Source organism: Entelurus aequoreus, linkage group LG05 (assembly GCF_033978785.1).
Source record: "Entelurus aequoreus isolate RoL-2023_Sb linkage group LG05, RoL_Eaeq_v1.1, whole genome shotgun sequence".
Lineage (NCBI taxonomy): Eukaryota > Metazoa > Chordata > Actinopteri > Syngnathiformes > Syngnathidae > Entelurus > Entelurus aequoreus.
In genome coordinates this window covers 7,490,714-7,505,573 of record NC_084735.1, presented here as the reverse complement: position 1 = coordinate 7,505,573, position 14,860 = coordinate 7,490,714, and the positions used below count along the sequence as shown (strand labels likewise).

General features: G+C 39.9%; 1 protein-coding gene across 1 annotated transcript in view; it reads left to right on the top strand.

Moving 5' to 3' along the window:
• smg6 (SMG6 nonsense mediated mRNA decay factor) overlaps positions 1-14,860 on the top strand; it is a 37,563-nt gene that overhangs the window by 9,178 nt on the left and 13,525 nt on the right. The window contains exons 6-13 of the mRNA XM_062046932.1: positions 4,886-4,964; positions 5,028-5,357; positions 8,078-8,139; positions 11,753-11,898; positions 13,434-13,547; positions 13,625-13,799; positions 13,874-14,093; positions 14,163-14,336. Of these exons, the coding sequence (XP_061902916.1) occupies positions 4,886-4,964; positions 5,028-5,357; positions 8,078-8,139; positions 11,753-11,898; positions 13,434-13,547; positions 13,625-13,799; positions 13,874-14,093; positions 14,163-14,336 (1,300 nt within the window). The remainder of the gene's footprint in view (positions 1-4,885; positions 4,965-5,027; positions 5,358-8,077; positions 8,140-11,752; positions 11,899-13,433; positions 13,548-13,624; positions 13,800-13,873; positions 14,094-14,162; positions 14,337-14,860) is intronic.

Genomic DNA, 14,860 nt, shown 5'->3' with positions numbered 1-14,860 from the left:
ATATATGTGGATATGTTTAGGCCATGTCACCATACACCATATATATGTGGATATGTTTAGGCCATGTCACGATACACCATATATATGTGGATATGTTTAGGTCATGTCACGATACACCATATATATGTGGATATGTTTAGGTCATGTCACGATACACCATATATATGTGGATATGTTTAGGTCATGTCACGATACACCATATATATGTGGATATGTTTAGGCCATGTCGCAATACACCATATATATCTGGATATGTTTAGGTCATGTCACGATACACCATATATATGTGGATATGTTTAGGTCATGTCGCGATACACCATATATATGTGGATATGTTTAGTCCATGTCACGATACACCATATATATGTGGATATGTTTAGGTCATGTCACGATACACCATATATATGTGGATATGTTTAGGTCATGTCGCGATACACCATATATATGTGGATATGTTTAGGCCATGTCACGATACACCATATATATGTGGATATGTTTAGGTCATGTCACGATACACCATATATATGTGGATATGTTTAGGTCATGTCGCGATACACCATATATATGTGGATATGTTTAGGCCATGTCACGATACACCATATATATGTGGATATGTTTAGGCCATGTCACGATACACCATATATATGTGGATATGTTTAGGTCATGTCAATATATATTTTGTAGCAACGCTTTTGCCGCATACTTGACGTATTACGGTTGTCTGTTCAACATGTTCCCGCTTGAAGCCAAACCACCGCCAGACGATGGACCCCCTGCTGTTTTTCTTGGGAATGAATTATTCTTCCTTCATTTGTTACCAGATTCGCACCTTCTTTCGCTCGTATTACCGCTAGCACCACAGCTAACGTTACCATGCCGCTACCTTTCTGCTCGGCGTATGTAAGAAGGTGCGCTTGTTTTATGTCTCTGTGAGAAGGAGAGACAAGAAAGAGTGAGAAGAGCCTGTAGTGTAATGCCCGCAGCTAAAAGCAACTGCGTGAGAACGTATACTCCAATATCACCATATAGTCATTTTCTATATCGCACAGAGACAAAAACCGCGAAATATTGAGTAAAGTCGATATATCGCCCAGCCCTAGTCATACTGGTAAGTCTTTTGTCATACCGGTAAGTCTTTTGACGAAAATGTATTTTAGTTTTAGTCATCTAAATTAGTTTAGATGACTAATTTAGTTTACAGCAAATGTTGTCATCTAAAATATAGACTATAAAGGATAATGTATCTTTGAAGTTGTCTCAAAACCACTTTTATTAAGGTTATTGCGGGACACAAAACATTGACAACAAGACCTGCGCTCCAAGAATACACTAACCTTATTTTATATTATTATTTGAGCTGAAATTAAGCAATTTTTTTCAAATGTTGCTTGATATGTGACTAAAATGGTCACATGAAGAAACATACCAGTTTATTTTATATTGCGCATAACGACACTGAGTGTGCACAAATGGCGTCTGGGCCATGGTCTCATTTAAGTACAGGGTAACACTTTAGTATGGGGAACATATTCACCATTAATTAGCTGCTTATTAGAGTAACAAAGACTTAATTTAGAGTTATTTGGACACTAGGGGAACATATAAGGGTTAGGGTTACTAATAAGCAATAATTCTGAGGTTATTGAGGGAAGACTTGGTTAATGGCTTACTAAGACCATGCGGAATAAGGCATTAATAAGTACTTAATGATGACTAATTAAGAGCCAATATGTTACTAATTTGCATGTTAATAAGAAACTAATTAATGGTGAATTTGTGTTCCCCATACTAAAGTGTACCAAATACAGCAATTGATGTTATACAAAAGCCAAAAGCAGTGAAGTTGTCAAGTTGTGTAAATGGTAAATAGAGAGAATACAATGATTTGCAAATCCTTTTCATTTAGTATTAGATTGGTTAGATTGGGACGGCGTGGCGAAGTTGGTAGAGTGGCCATGCCAGCAATCGGAGGGTTGCTGGTTACTGGGGTTCAATCCCCACCTTCTACCATCCTAGTCACGTCCGTTGTGTCCTTGGGCAAAACACTTCACCCTTGCTCCTGATGGGTGCTGGTTAGCGCCTTACATGGCAGCTCCCGGCATCAGTGTGTGAATGTGGAAATACTGTCAAAGCGCTTTGAGTACCTTGAAGGTAGAAAAGCGCTATACAAGTATAACCCATTTATCATTTATTTATTTATAACTTATATTCAATTGAATAGACTGCAAAGACAAGATATTTAACGTTCAAACTGGAAAATGTTATCTTTGGCAAATATTAGCTCATTTGGTGTTTGATGCCTGCGACGTGTTTCAAAAAAGCTGGCACGAGTGGCAAAAAAGACTGAGAAAGTTGAGGAATGCTCATCCAAGACTTATTTGGAACATCCCACAGGTGAACAGGCTAATTGGGAACAGGTGGGTGCCATGATTGGGTATAAAAGCAGCTTCCATGAAATGCTCGGTCGTTCACAAACAAGGACGGGGCGAGGGTCACCACTTTGTCAACGAATGCCTGAGCAAATTGTTTAAGAACAACATTTCTCAACCAGCTATTGCAAGGAATTTAGGGATTTCACCATCTACGCACCGTAATATCATCAAAAGGTTCAGAGAATCTGGGGAAATCACTGCACGTAAGCCATGATATTACACACCTTGGATCCCTCAGGCGGTACTGCATCAAAAAGCCAAATTAGTGTGTGAAGGATTTACACGGGAAGTTTTCCAGTTCAAAAAACAACTTTGTCCCGATTAAGAGGAATGTTTTGAGGGTGCAACGGTTGAAATTGGTTGAAAAATGTGGAGCCAGAAAAAAAGGGTGGAAATAGGGCTTTGGAAAAGCAGGAATTCTAAAAAGTCTTTGAATTTTTTTCAACTTGGAAAAAATGATAATTTGAATTTCCAGAATGGTGGAATGTGTTGAAGGTGGAATGGTTTGAATCCGTTGAAAAATGTGGAAATGGGGGAAGTTTGAAAAATGGCCAATTCATTTTGAATGGGGAAAATGAATGTTGGCCCTGTGATGAGGAGGCGACTTGTCCAGGGTGTACCCACGCCTTCCGCCCGAATGCAGCTGAGATAGGCTCCAGCAACCCCCGGTAGAAAATGGATGTGTGGATATACAAGTTTAGTTTTTTGATTTATTTTATTTCTGCTTGTATTTCTTTTATTTGTGTTTTATCGTTGTATGTTTTTTCTTCTGTGATATGAATCCCCCTGGGTCTAAAATCGATGACTATACGAGCTTGAGTAGAGTTTGAGTTTATTTGGAGCATGCATGCATACAACATGATACGTCACAGTTTCTCTTTTCAACATGTTTGAAGAGGAGTAGGAAGAAGCAGAGCTTATTTAATCCCACCCCTTTTCTTTTACAAAACAGTTGCTAAAGCTTTTGTTCACTTCCTGTTCTCAATTTATTCACAATATACTCCACAAGGAATCACAATAAACATAAGTAAATAAATAAAAAATACTCGGTGAAGTAAGTTATATTTCATATAGTGAGATGAGTAAGATTATTTAAAAAAAATGAACGGATGGATGGATGGAATAAATTCAGAATGTTTACCATGGTTCTTCTTCTTTGTACTTTGTAAACACTTTAAGTTTGAAGAGTTTCTTGAAGTGGATCATATTAGTACATTGTTTGATTTATTTGCTTCATCCATTCCATAATTTAATTCCACGTACAGATATACTTTCTGCTCCGCCGCTCCCAGTCTGTGGAACGCTCTCCCTGATCACCTGAGGGCACCACAGACTGTGGATGCTTTTAAAAAAGGCTTAAAAACCCTTCTTTTTTTAAAAAAAAAAGCCCTTTTTTTTTAGGTATATCAGTGTTTCCCATAAACTGCCAAGATACCTGTGGTGGTGGGGGCGTGGCTATGGGCGTGGTTACCATGAAATCGAGTAATTTGCATAATTTACTACAATGATATGATTTTCTCTAAAAAGGCTAAAAAAATGTATACTTACTAATTAATAATAACAGTTTTGTTTTAAACGTCCATCCATCCATCCATCCATTTTACAATATAATTACAACATTTTATGTACATATTTATATGCAGATTTGAACAATAAAACACAAAAAATCTATCTTTATAAAATATACAAGCTAAAATGTCTCTTAAAGCTCTGCCCCTTTAATTAGTGCATACTAAATAATTTAACTTTAGCCTACTACTACAACCATATTATTTACCAGCAACATAAAGTGAAACAGAGGCAGAGGTGTCCTGCCACAGTCAGTAACAAATAAACAGAAAACAGTAGTGGTCAAATACAAATAAGGCAACAAGAGAAGTATCCTACACTTCTCTTTTGTAAAGTAAATCTGAACAGCCTATATGAGCATCTACATCAACTATATGATTTGCCTGAGAAGCTGGACAGGACAAAAAAAAAATACATATATATTTAAATTTTTTAAATTTTTTTAATTTGTGGCGGACGTAATTCTTTCGTGGCGGACCGCCACAAATAAATGAATGTGTGGGAAACACTGTATATGCATACTAGTTTTAGCTATTTGGCTGTTCTAGTTTTTATTTTTACAAATTTTTTATTATCTTTTTATTTTAATTTTTTTTAGTACACTGTAGCACTTTGAGGTTGTTTACTCAATGTAAAGTGCTTTTTACAAATAAAATATATTATTATTATTATCTACTAAGGGTCTTAAGTGTTGTACGTGCGTACAAATGTTTTAAATTACATTTTTCTCTAAGATTATATTTGATTACACACTGTAATAATATTACAGCGTGTATATTACAGTCCCAACAGAGGCCAATGGTGCACCCCAAATGTGACTGTGGAGGAGCGATTACGTTATTGTGGAAAAGCTGGACATTTAAAATTATGTTTTTTTTCCTCAGCTGGTACCTGAAAGCCCAGCAGATCGCCCCTAAAAATGGCCGACCGTACAACCAGCTGGCCCTGCTGGCGGTCTACACCGTGAGTGACCTCGCCGCCTTGAAGACGACGACCCGCTAAACCCGTGTGCCCGTCTTTTGACAGAAGCGCAAGTTGGACGCGGTGTACTACTACATGCGCAGCCTGGCGGCGTCCAACCCCATCCTGACGGCCAAGGAAAGCCTCATGAGCCTGTTCGAAGAAGCCAAGCGCAAGACGGAGCAGCTGGAGCGCCGCCGGAGGCAGGAGGAGCAAGAGGGAGGCTCCAGGGGTCCCGCCGTCAGGGGGAGAGCGAGGGTAGAGGAGGGCGCGCGGTCGGAGATGTGGGTTCGCCCGAGCGGACAAGCGGCGAGGGCGTCATCCCAGAGAGCAGGAAGTGAGTCCAGCAGGGATTCGGAGCAAGATGGAGAGCTCAGCAGCCTCAGCGCCAGTGACGTAAGAACCATCTCTCTTTTCAATCTAGATCAGATCAGATAGGTCTTTATTGTCATTGCACAAGTACAACAAAACTTTGTTTTCAGCACAAACCCGTTCAAGATTAGACAAACAAACAGTGTACAGGGTTACAGAACAGGAACGCTGATGGGTCGCCACAAGGCGCCCCCCGTAAAAGATGGGAAAAAGGTAAAACGCTGGGGAAAAAGATGAGTAAAATCCAGACTGGGCTCCTAAGGGGGCCTAGTCTAGAGTGGGAAAAAAACCTCCATGCAATGCACACATAAACATGTTACAATTAATCACGACAAACTGGCAACAGAGGGGCGGGGAGTTGGGGGCCATGGAGGTCGACTGCTGCTATGAAGCGCTGCCAGCCGACCATCACCCCGAGGGGAAACAAGCGGTGGTGAAGGCGTGGGGAGGGGGTATGTGCGTGTGTGCCCAATTGTCTTGGGTGTGATGATGTAATGTTTTTATAGACGGAGGCCGATCTGCAAAAGTTCGACTCCAGGTGTCGTTGAGGAGGGAGGGAGGGAGGTCAAAAGCGTCCATCATTGAGGTGTCCTCGGGGGTGTTTTTCAGAACAGCCTGGTCCTGTTTTCACAGCGTCAAGGCCATTCGAGGGAGTCAAATCGTAGATTAGGATGTTTGTTTTCCGCGAGCAGACAATACAATGACTTGTCTGTTCTATTCGTCCATGCTGGGTGCTCTCAAATTCAATTAAATGTTCCTTTTCAGCAAGCTTCTCCATGATGTGATCCATCTTGCGATTCAGTTCAGAAATCGCCACAGTCTGTGTTCCCACAACCCTGCCCAAACCATCCATTGCGACGAACAGCCTTTGGGCTCCTTAAGTGGCAGCCATCGTCATACGAATTTGACGATACACCAGAGCATCTATTTTTCTATCATGTAGTTTGTGCACACAGTTGTTTTTAGGACCGATACTTTCACTTCAGGCGTCTTTGTAGGCTTTCCAAACACCGTCTTTTTATGTGGTTGGAAAGGTTTGGAGTTTCTAAGCGCAATGTTTTGATCCTTCCTCGCGAAACCTTTGGGGCAAACCTGGGCTGGGTCGTGACAAGGACTTCACTACACTTGAATTACGATACAGTATTGGGATGTATTTAAACATAAAACAAAAACAGCGCTTTACAGACTTAAAACAATGCCTTGTTGACTCATCTTCCCCCATCACCAGGCATACACAAACACAAACACACACCCATCATACATACAGTCGTGTTCAAAAGTGTACATACAGTTGTAAAGAACATCATGTCATGGCTGTCTTGAGTTTACAATCATTTCTACAACTCTTATTTTTTTGTGATGTAGTGATTGGAGCACGTAGTTTGCTTCTTTTAATAATAATAATAGATTTTATTTGTAATATTGAGCAAACAACCTCAAAGTACTACAGTGTATTAAAAAAAAGATAATAAAAATAAAATCTAGAACAGCCTAATAGCTAGAACTTTTGTCAGTATAGTGCAGGGGTCACCAACCTTTTTGAAAGCAAGAGCTACTTCTTGGGTACTGATTAAAGCGAAGGGCTACCAGTTTGATACACACTTAAATAAATTGCCAGAAATAGCCAATTTGCTCAATTTACCTTTAACTCTATGTTATTATTAATAATTAATGATATTTACACTTAATTGAATGGTTTAAAAGAGGAGAAAACACAAAAAAATGACAATTACATTTTGAAACATAGTTTATCTTCAATTTCGACTCTTTAAAATTCAACTGAAAAAAAAGATGAGAAAAACTAGCTAATTCGAATCTTTTTGAAAAAATTAAAAAAAATAATTTATGGAACATCATTAGTCATTTTTCCTGATTAAGATTAATTTTAGAATTTTGATGACATGTTTTAAATAGGTTAAAATCCAATCTGCACGTTGTTAGAATATATAACAAATTGGACCAAGCTATATTTCTAACAAAGACAAATCATTTTTTCTTCTAGATTTTCCAGAACAAAATTTTTTTTTTAAAGAAATTCAAAAGACTTTGAAATAAGATTTAAATTTGATTCTACAGATTTTCTAGATTTGCCAGAATAATTTTTTTGAATTTGAATCATAATAAGTTTGAAGAAATATTTCACAAATATTCTTCGTCGAAAAAACAGAAGCTAAAATGAAGAATTAAATTAAAATGTATTTATTATTCTTTACAATAAAAAATAAATTTACTTGAACTTTGAATTAAATTGTCAGGAAAGAAGAGGAAGGAATTTAAAAGGTAAAAAGGTATATGTGTTTAAAAATCCTAAAATCATTTTTAAGGTTGTATTTTTTCTCTAAAATTGTCTTTCTGAAAGTTATAAGAAGCAAAGTAAAAAAATAATGAATTTATTTAAACAAGTGAAGACCAAGTCTTTAAAATATTTTCTTGGATTTTCAAATTCTATTTGAGTTTTGTCTCTCTTAGAATTAAAAATGTCGAGCAAAGCGAGACCAGCTTGCTAGTAAATAAATACATTTAAAAAATAGAGGCAGCTCACTGGTAAGTGCTGCTATTTGAGCTATTTTTAGAATAGGCCAGCGGGCTACTCATCTGGTCCTTACGGGCTACCTGGTGCCCGCGGGCACTGCGTTGGTGACCCCTGGTATAGTGTATATCACAGCTGGGTAGCAACTTAAAACACTTGGGTTTGAGACCCCTGCTCTATCCCTACTAATATATGTTCTTGTCCTTCTCTCCAGCTCAACAAGAGATTCATCCTCAGTTTCCTGCACGCACACGGAAAGCTCTTCACCAAAGTGGGGTGAGTCCAGGAGACACTTTAGACCCGGGGTGGCCACACTTTTACTTCTCAATTGACCAAGTGGGGGGGATCTACCTCATTCATATCATTTATATTCATTTATTTATGAAAGAGACGTTTTTTTGTTAACAAGTTAAAGGCCTACTGAAAGCCACTACTACCGACCACGCAGTCTGATAGTTTATATATCAATGATGAAATCTTAACATTGCAACACATGCCAATACGGCCGGGTTAACTTATAAAGTGACATTTAAAATTTTCCTTCACACTTCCGGTTGAAAAAGCCTTCGAAGGATGACGTATGCGCGTGACGTAGCCCGGGGAACAGAGGTATGCCTTCTCCATTGAATACAATACAAAAAAGCTCTGTTTTCATTTCATAATTCCACAGTATTCTGGACATCTGCGTTGGTGAATCTTTTGCAATTTGTTTAATGAACAATGGAGGCTGCAAAGAAGAACGTTGTAGGTGGCTGTAGCAACACAAGGACCACTTACTCGGATAGCAGACGTCTAGCCGGTGCTAGCAGACGCCCAGCCGATGCTAGCAGACGCCTAGCCGATGCTAGCAGACCCACCGCACGGATGATCTGGTGAAGTCCTTCGTCGCGCCGTCAATCGCTGGAACGCAGGTGAGCACGGGTGTTGCTGAGCAAAGCAGATGAGGGCTGGCTGGCGTAGGTGGAGCGCTAATGTTTTTATCATAGCTCTGTGAGCTCCGGTTGCTAAGTTAGCCTTAGCGTCATTAGCAACAGCATTGTTAAGCTTTGCCAGGCTGGGATCTATTAACCGTGTAGTTACATGTACATGGTTTAATAGTATTGTCGATCTTCTGTCTATCCTTCCAGTCAGGGATTTATTTATTTTGTTTCTATCTGCATTTGAGACAGATGCTATCACGTTAGCTCATGCTAAAGATGCTAAAGAGCTTTGTCGATGTATTGTCGTGGAGATAAAAGTCACTGTGAATGTCCATTTCGCGTTCTCGACTCTCATTTTCAAGAGGATATAGTATCCGAGGTGGTTTAAAATACAAATCCGTGATCCACAATAGAAAAAGGAGAGTGTGTGGAATCCAATGAGCCAGCTTGTACCTAAGTTACGGTCAGAGCGAAAAAAAATATGTATTTCACTGCATTCTAGTCCTTCACTCTAACGTTCCTCATCCACAAATCTTTCATCCTTGCTCAAATTAATGGGGTAATCGTCACTTTCACGGTCCGAATAGCTCTAGCTGCGTTGAAAACAATAGGAAAATATGAGGGAGTGAACAACTGACAATGTCACGCTACTTCCAGTAGGGGCAAGGTTTTTTTTTATCAGAGACCAAAAGTTGCGAACTTTATCGACGTTGTTCTCTACTAAATCCTTTCAGCAAAAATAGGGCAATATCGCAAAATGATCAAGTATGACACATAGAATGGATCTGCTATCCCCGTTTAAATAAAACAAATTCATTTCAGTAGGCCTTTAAAGGTGTTTGAAGATAATACAAGCATGTTTCACACATATACATCCCTTTCTTTCATGAGGACAAGAAGTTGTCACGTTGTGTGAATTGTAGATAAATACAATGATTTGCAAATCCTTTTCAACTTATATTCAAAAATGTGAAATGTGGACTCGACAGAACAATATTCCACTTTGCGTCAGTCCATCTTAGATGAGCTCGGGCCCAGCGAAGCATTTCTGGGTGTTGTTGATAAATGACATAGTAGAGTTTTAGCTTGCACTTACAGGTGTAGCGACCAACTGTAGTTACTGACAGCGGTTTTCTGAAGTGTTCCTGAGCCCATGTGGTGATATCTGTTACACACTGATGTGGCTTTTTTGATGCAGTACCGCCTGAGGGATCCAAGGTGCGTAATATCATGACTTACGTGCAGTGATTTCTCCAGATTCCCTGAACCTTTTGATGATATTCCGGAGCGTAGATGGTGAAATCCCTAAATTCCTTGCAATAGCTGGTTGAGAAATGTTGTTCTTAAACAATTTGCTCAGGCATTTGTTGACAAAGTGGTGACCCTCGCCCCGTCCTTGTTTGTGAACGACTGAGCATTTCATGGAAGCTGCTTTAATACCCAATCATGGCACCCACCTGTTCCCAATTAGCCTGTTCACCTGTGGGATGTTCCAAATAAGTCTTTGATGAGCATTCTTCAACTTTCTCACTCTTTTTTGCCACACGTGCCAGCTTTTTTGAAACATGTCGCAGGCATCAAATTCCAAATGAGCTAATATTTGCAAAAAATAACAAAGTTTTCCAGTTCGAACATGAAATATCTTGTCTTTGCAGTCTATTCAATTGAATATAAGTTGAAAAGGATTTGCAAATCATTGTATTCTCTTTTATTTACCATTTACACAACGTGACAACTTCACTGCTTTTGGGGTTTGTAAGTTGATGTTCCTACTAGAGATGTCCGATAATATCGGTCTGCCGATATTATCGGCCGATAAATGCGTTAAAATGTAATATCGGAAATTATCGGTATCGTTTTTTTTATTATCAGTATCGTTTTTTATTTTTTATTATTTTTATTTTTTATTAAATCTACATAAAAAACACAAGATACACTTACAATTAGTGCACCAACCCAAAAAACCTCCCTCCCCCATTTACACTCATTCACACAAAAGGATTTTGTTTCTTTCTGTTATTACTATTCTGGTTCCTACATTATATATCAATATATATCAATACAGTCTGCAAGGGATACAGTCCGTAAGCACACATGATTGTGCGTCCTGCTGCTCCACTAATAATACTAACCTTTAACAGTTAATTTTACAAATTTTCATTAATTACTAGTTTCTATGTAACTGTTTTTATATTGTTTTACTTTCTTTTTTATTCAAGAAAATGTTTTTAATTTATTTATCTTATTTTATTTGATTCATTTTTTTAAAAAGGACCTTATCTTCATACCTGGTTGTCCAAATTAGGCATAATAATGTGTTAATTCCACGACTGTATATATCGGTTGATATCGGTATCGGTTGATATCGGTATCGGTAATTAAAGAGTTGGACAATATCGGCATATCGGATATCGGCAAAAAGCCATTATCGGACATCCCTAGTTCTTACCTGATTGTGATGACTTGCATTGATTGGAATCAGACAGTAGTTGATGATAACGTCCATGTTTTCAAATGTCCAATACCACATAAAAGTGCTTGCTTTTTGCCATCTTATTGGTCCAGCTTCCTTTTTATACACTTTATAAGAAATGGATTGGCAGAAAACTCCGTAGCTTGCTAGCTTGTGCGCGCCAGCTTTTTGAGACTCTTATTTTGCCAGCGCAGGCAGGATGAAGCAGGGCTTTTATTGTGAAGATAGGAACTGTGCAGTCGGTCTTTAGAGTTTTGACGGCAGGTTGAAATAAAAAGTGTTTCTCGCCTACCTGTCGGTCGTTTTTTCTTAATAGTGATCTGGCAGCAGCCAGCGTCATCTCACAATGTCAATCAAGTGACGTCGGTCATTTTTAGGTCTATTTTTTTTAATGCCTGCCTGGCGGTCGACTGACACACCCTTGCCATCGACCTAATGGGCGCCCCTGCTTTTGACACTTTTGAATGTTAACATCGCACACGTCCTCCCTGCACAGCATGGAGTCTTTCCCCAGGGTGGCCAGGCGGGTTCTGCAGGAGTTCCGGGCGCTGCTCCAGCACGGTCCCTCGCTGCTGGGCAGCACACACATGCTGCAGATCGTCACCATCAACATGTTCATCATCCACAACACGCTCAGTCGAGGTAACACACACACTTTCTTGTATTTGATTACCTTCTTGAGACCTTCCGAAAAATGCCTAATAAAAGTCGTCATTTTACTCAACGCAAGTCAAAATGTTGCAAGAAAAACTGAACATTTGTGCACTATAATGATAAAAGTTGGAATTTGACTCAATAACAGTCGCAATTTTACAAGAAAAACGTAACATTTTGGCAATTTTATGAAAAGAGTCGTAATTTTACTCGACAAGTCACAATTTGATAAGATAACTCTTATCGGAATTTTGCCGGCAAAATTAGGACAATAGTCATAATTTTACTCCAAAAATGTCACTATTAAACAAGAACAACAGAAAAATTGGCAATATTGTGATAAAAGTCAGAATTTTATATAACAAATGTCACCATTTTGCATTAAAAAGTAATCATTTTACAAAAAAAGTCATAATTTTAGAGAAAATATTGCAATATTACAGAAACAGAAAGAATGAGAAATTGATCCCAATTTTACAAGAGAAAAGTCACATTTGTATAAGAAAACTTATTTTTTGGCAATATTCTAATAATAATCTTAATTTTACTTGGCAAAATTATGACAAAAGCCATAATTTTACTCAAAAAAGTCACTGTTTTACAAGAACAACAAAAATTGCCATTACTGTGATAACAGTCTGAATTTTATATGACAAATGTCACCATTTTACATTGAAAAGTAATCATTTTACTCGACAAAAGTCACAATTTTATAAGAAAACTTAAAAATGTTGGCATTATTATAATAAAAATCTGAATTTTACTTGGCAAAATTAGGACAAAAGCCATAATTTTACTCAAAAAAGTCACTATTTTACAAGAACAACAAAAATTGTCAATATTGTGATAACGGTCAGAATTTTATATGACAAATGTCACCATTTTGCGTTAAAAAGTAATAATTTTACATAAAAAAGTAATAACTTTACGAGAAAATATTGCAATATTTCAGAAACAGGAAGAATATGAGGACTTGTTCCCAATTTTATAAGAAAAAAGTTGACACATTGTTAGAAAAAGACTGCTTTTAGTTCATTTATTTGTATTTTTTGTTTGCAATTGGTTTTTAATCTTCATTATTTACTTCAAGTTATTACAGTATGTCTCTATACATATTTATTTTTATTAATTTTGGCCAAAGGGGGCGCATTTCAATTTCTTACACACACTTGTTATTTCATATGTTGACCAGAGGGGGAGCACTTTTAAAAGCGACACACTCCTTTTTGGGACCACCCTCCTTTTGATAGATGTCACCAGCAGGGGGTGCACCTGTCAACGTATACTTTTGTATGCGCGTTAAATCAACAACAAATCCTGACTTTGGAGCAATGTTCACGGACTCTAGTATTTGGCTCTCTATTAGATGCAATGTTATTGGGACCATGATTGATGTCATCACTTGTTCACACCTCCTCATATGGAAGATACTTTTCCTTCTTCATGTCTCAAGAAGGGCAGAAACACACACACACACACACAGCTCTTGGTGCACGGTTGAACTTGCCGTGGCCGTCATTCAGGAGACGAAGGAGAAACCCGCTCGCTGCTGCAGGATCAGAGCACGGCGCTGGGCCTGGCCATGTTTGCGCTGATGGTGCAACGCTGCACGGAGCTGCTGAGGGACGTTCCTTCAGGTACGCCACTTTTCATGACACCTGATGTTTGGTACGACACACGCCAGATTTTGGAGTGTCTTTGGGGGAACGTTAAGCTGCTGCAGCCATGTCGGAGGAAGAGCAGGAGGAGACGGAGAACGAGCTGGAGGGTCTGGTGAAGGTGTCGGACTTCCCCGCGGACCTCCGAGAACTCCTGCCGAGCATCAAGGTGTGGTCGGACTGGATGCTGGGACACCCGGACCAGTGGAACCCGCCCCCCTGCAGTGTGGAGTAAGTCCTACTCGCCGTCCCTTCCCTTTTTCCCTGCCGTGGTGACTGACCCCGCCCCCGGCCGCCCGGTGCAGCTGCAGCCCCGACGTGTGGCAGTGCCTGGCCAGCCTGTGCAACGTGTTGGCCCGCGTGGACCACGGCGAGGCGCCGCTCTACAAGGCGGACACGGACGACGGCGAGGGAGACGAGGAGCTGAGCGTGCTGCAGCTGAAGGAGGACAGGCTGCTGGCCGGCTTCGTCCCCCTGCTGGCGGCGCCGCAGGAGCCGTGCTACGTCGACCGGCACGCCGACACGGTACGAGGTGGTAGGAGGACTCAACCCGTGCGTTGGCGCCTCGTCAATAACCTCCCCGTCTCCCCTCAGGCCATGGCGGCAGACTGCAAGAGAGTGACTGTGCTCAAGTACTTCCTGGAGGCTTTGTGCGGACAGGAAGAACCCCTGCTGGCCTTCAAAGGAGGCAAATACATCTCCGTGGCTCCTCCTCCACCCAACTCTGTGGATGTGAAGACCAGGCAGGACTCTCTGTCAGAGAAGGAGGTGACACATCCACCCATATTTGGCATGTGGACACACACAGTACAGGCCACACCTTCTCATTCAATGCCTTTTCTTTAAAAAAAAAAAAAAGTAGAGATGTCCGATATCGGACTGCCGATATTATCGGACGATAAATGCTTTAAAATGTGATATCGGAAATTATCGGTATCGGTTTCAAAACGTAAAATTAATGACTTTTTAAAATGCCGCCTTGTACACGGACGTAGGGAGAAGTAGAGAGCGCTAATAAACCTTAAAGGCACTGCCTTTGCGTGCCGGCCCAGTCACATAATATCTACGGCTTTTCACACACACATAAGTGAATGCAAGGCAGACTTGGTCAACAGCCATACAGGTCACACTGAGGGTGGCCGTATGAACAAGTTTAACACTGTTACAAAAATGCGCCACAGTGTGAGCCCACACCCAACAAGAATGACAAACACATTTCGGGAGAACGTCCGCACCGTAAAACAACAGAGCAAATACCCAGGACCCATTGCAGCACTAACTCTTCCGGAACG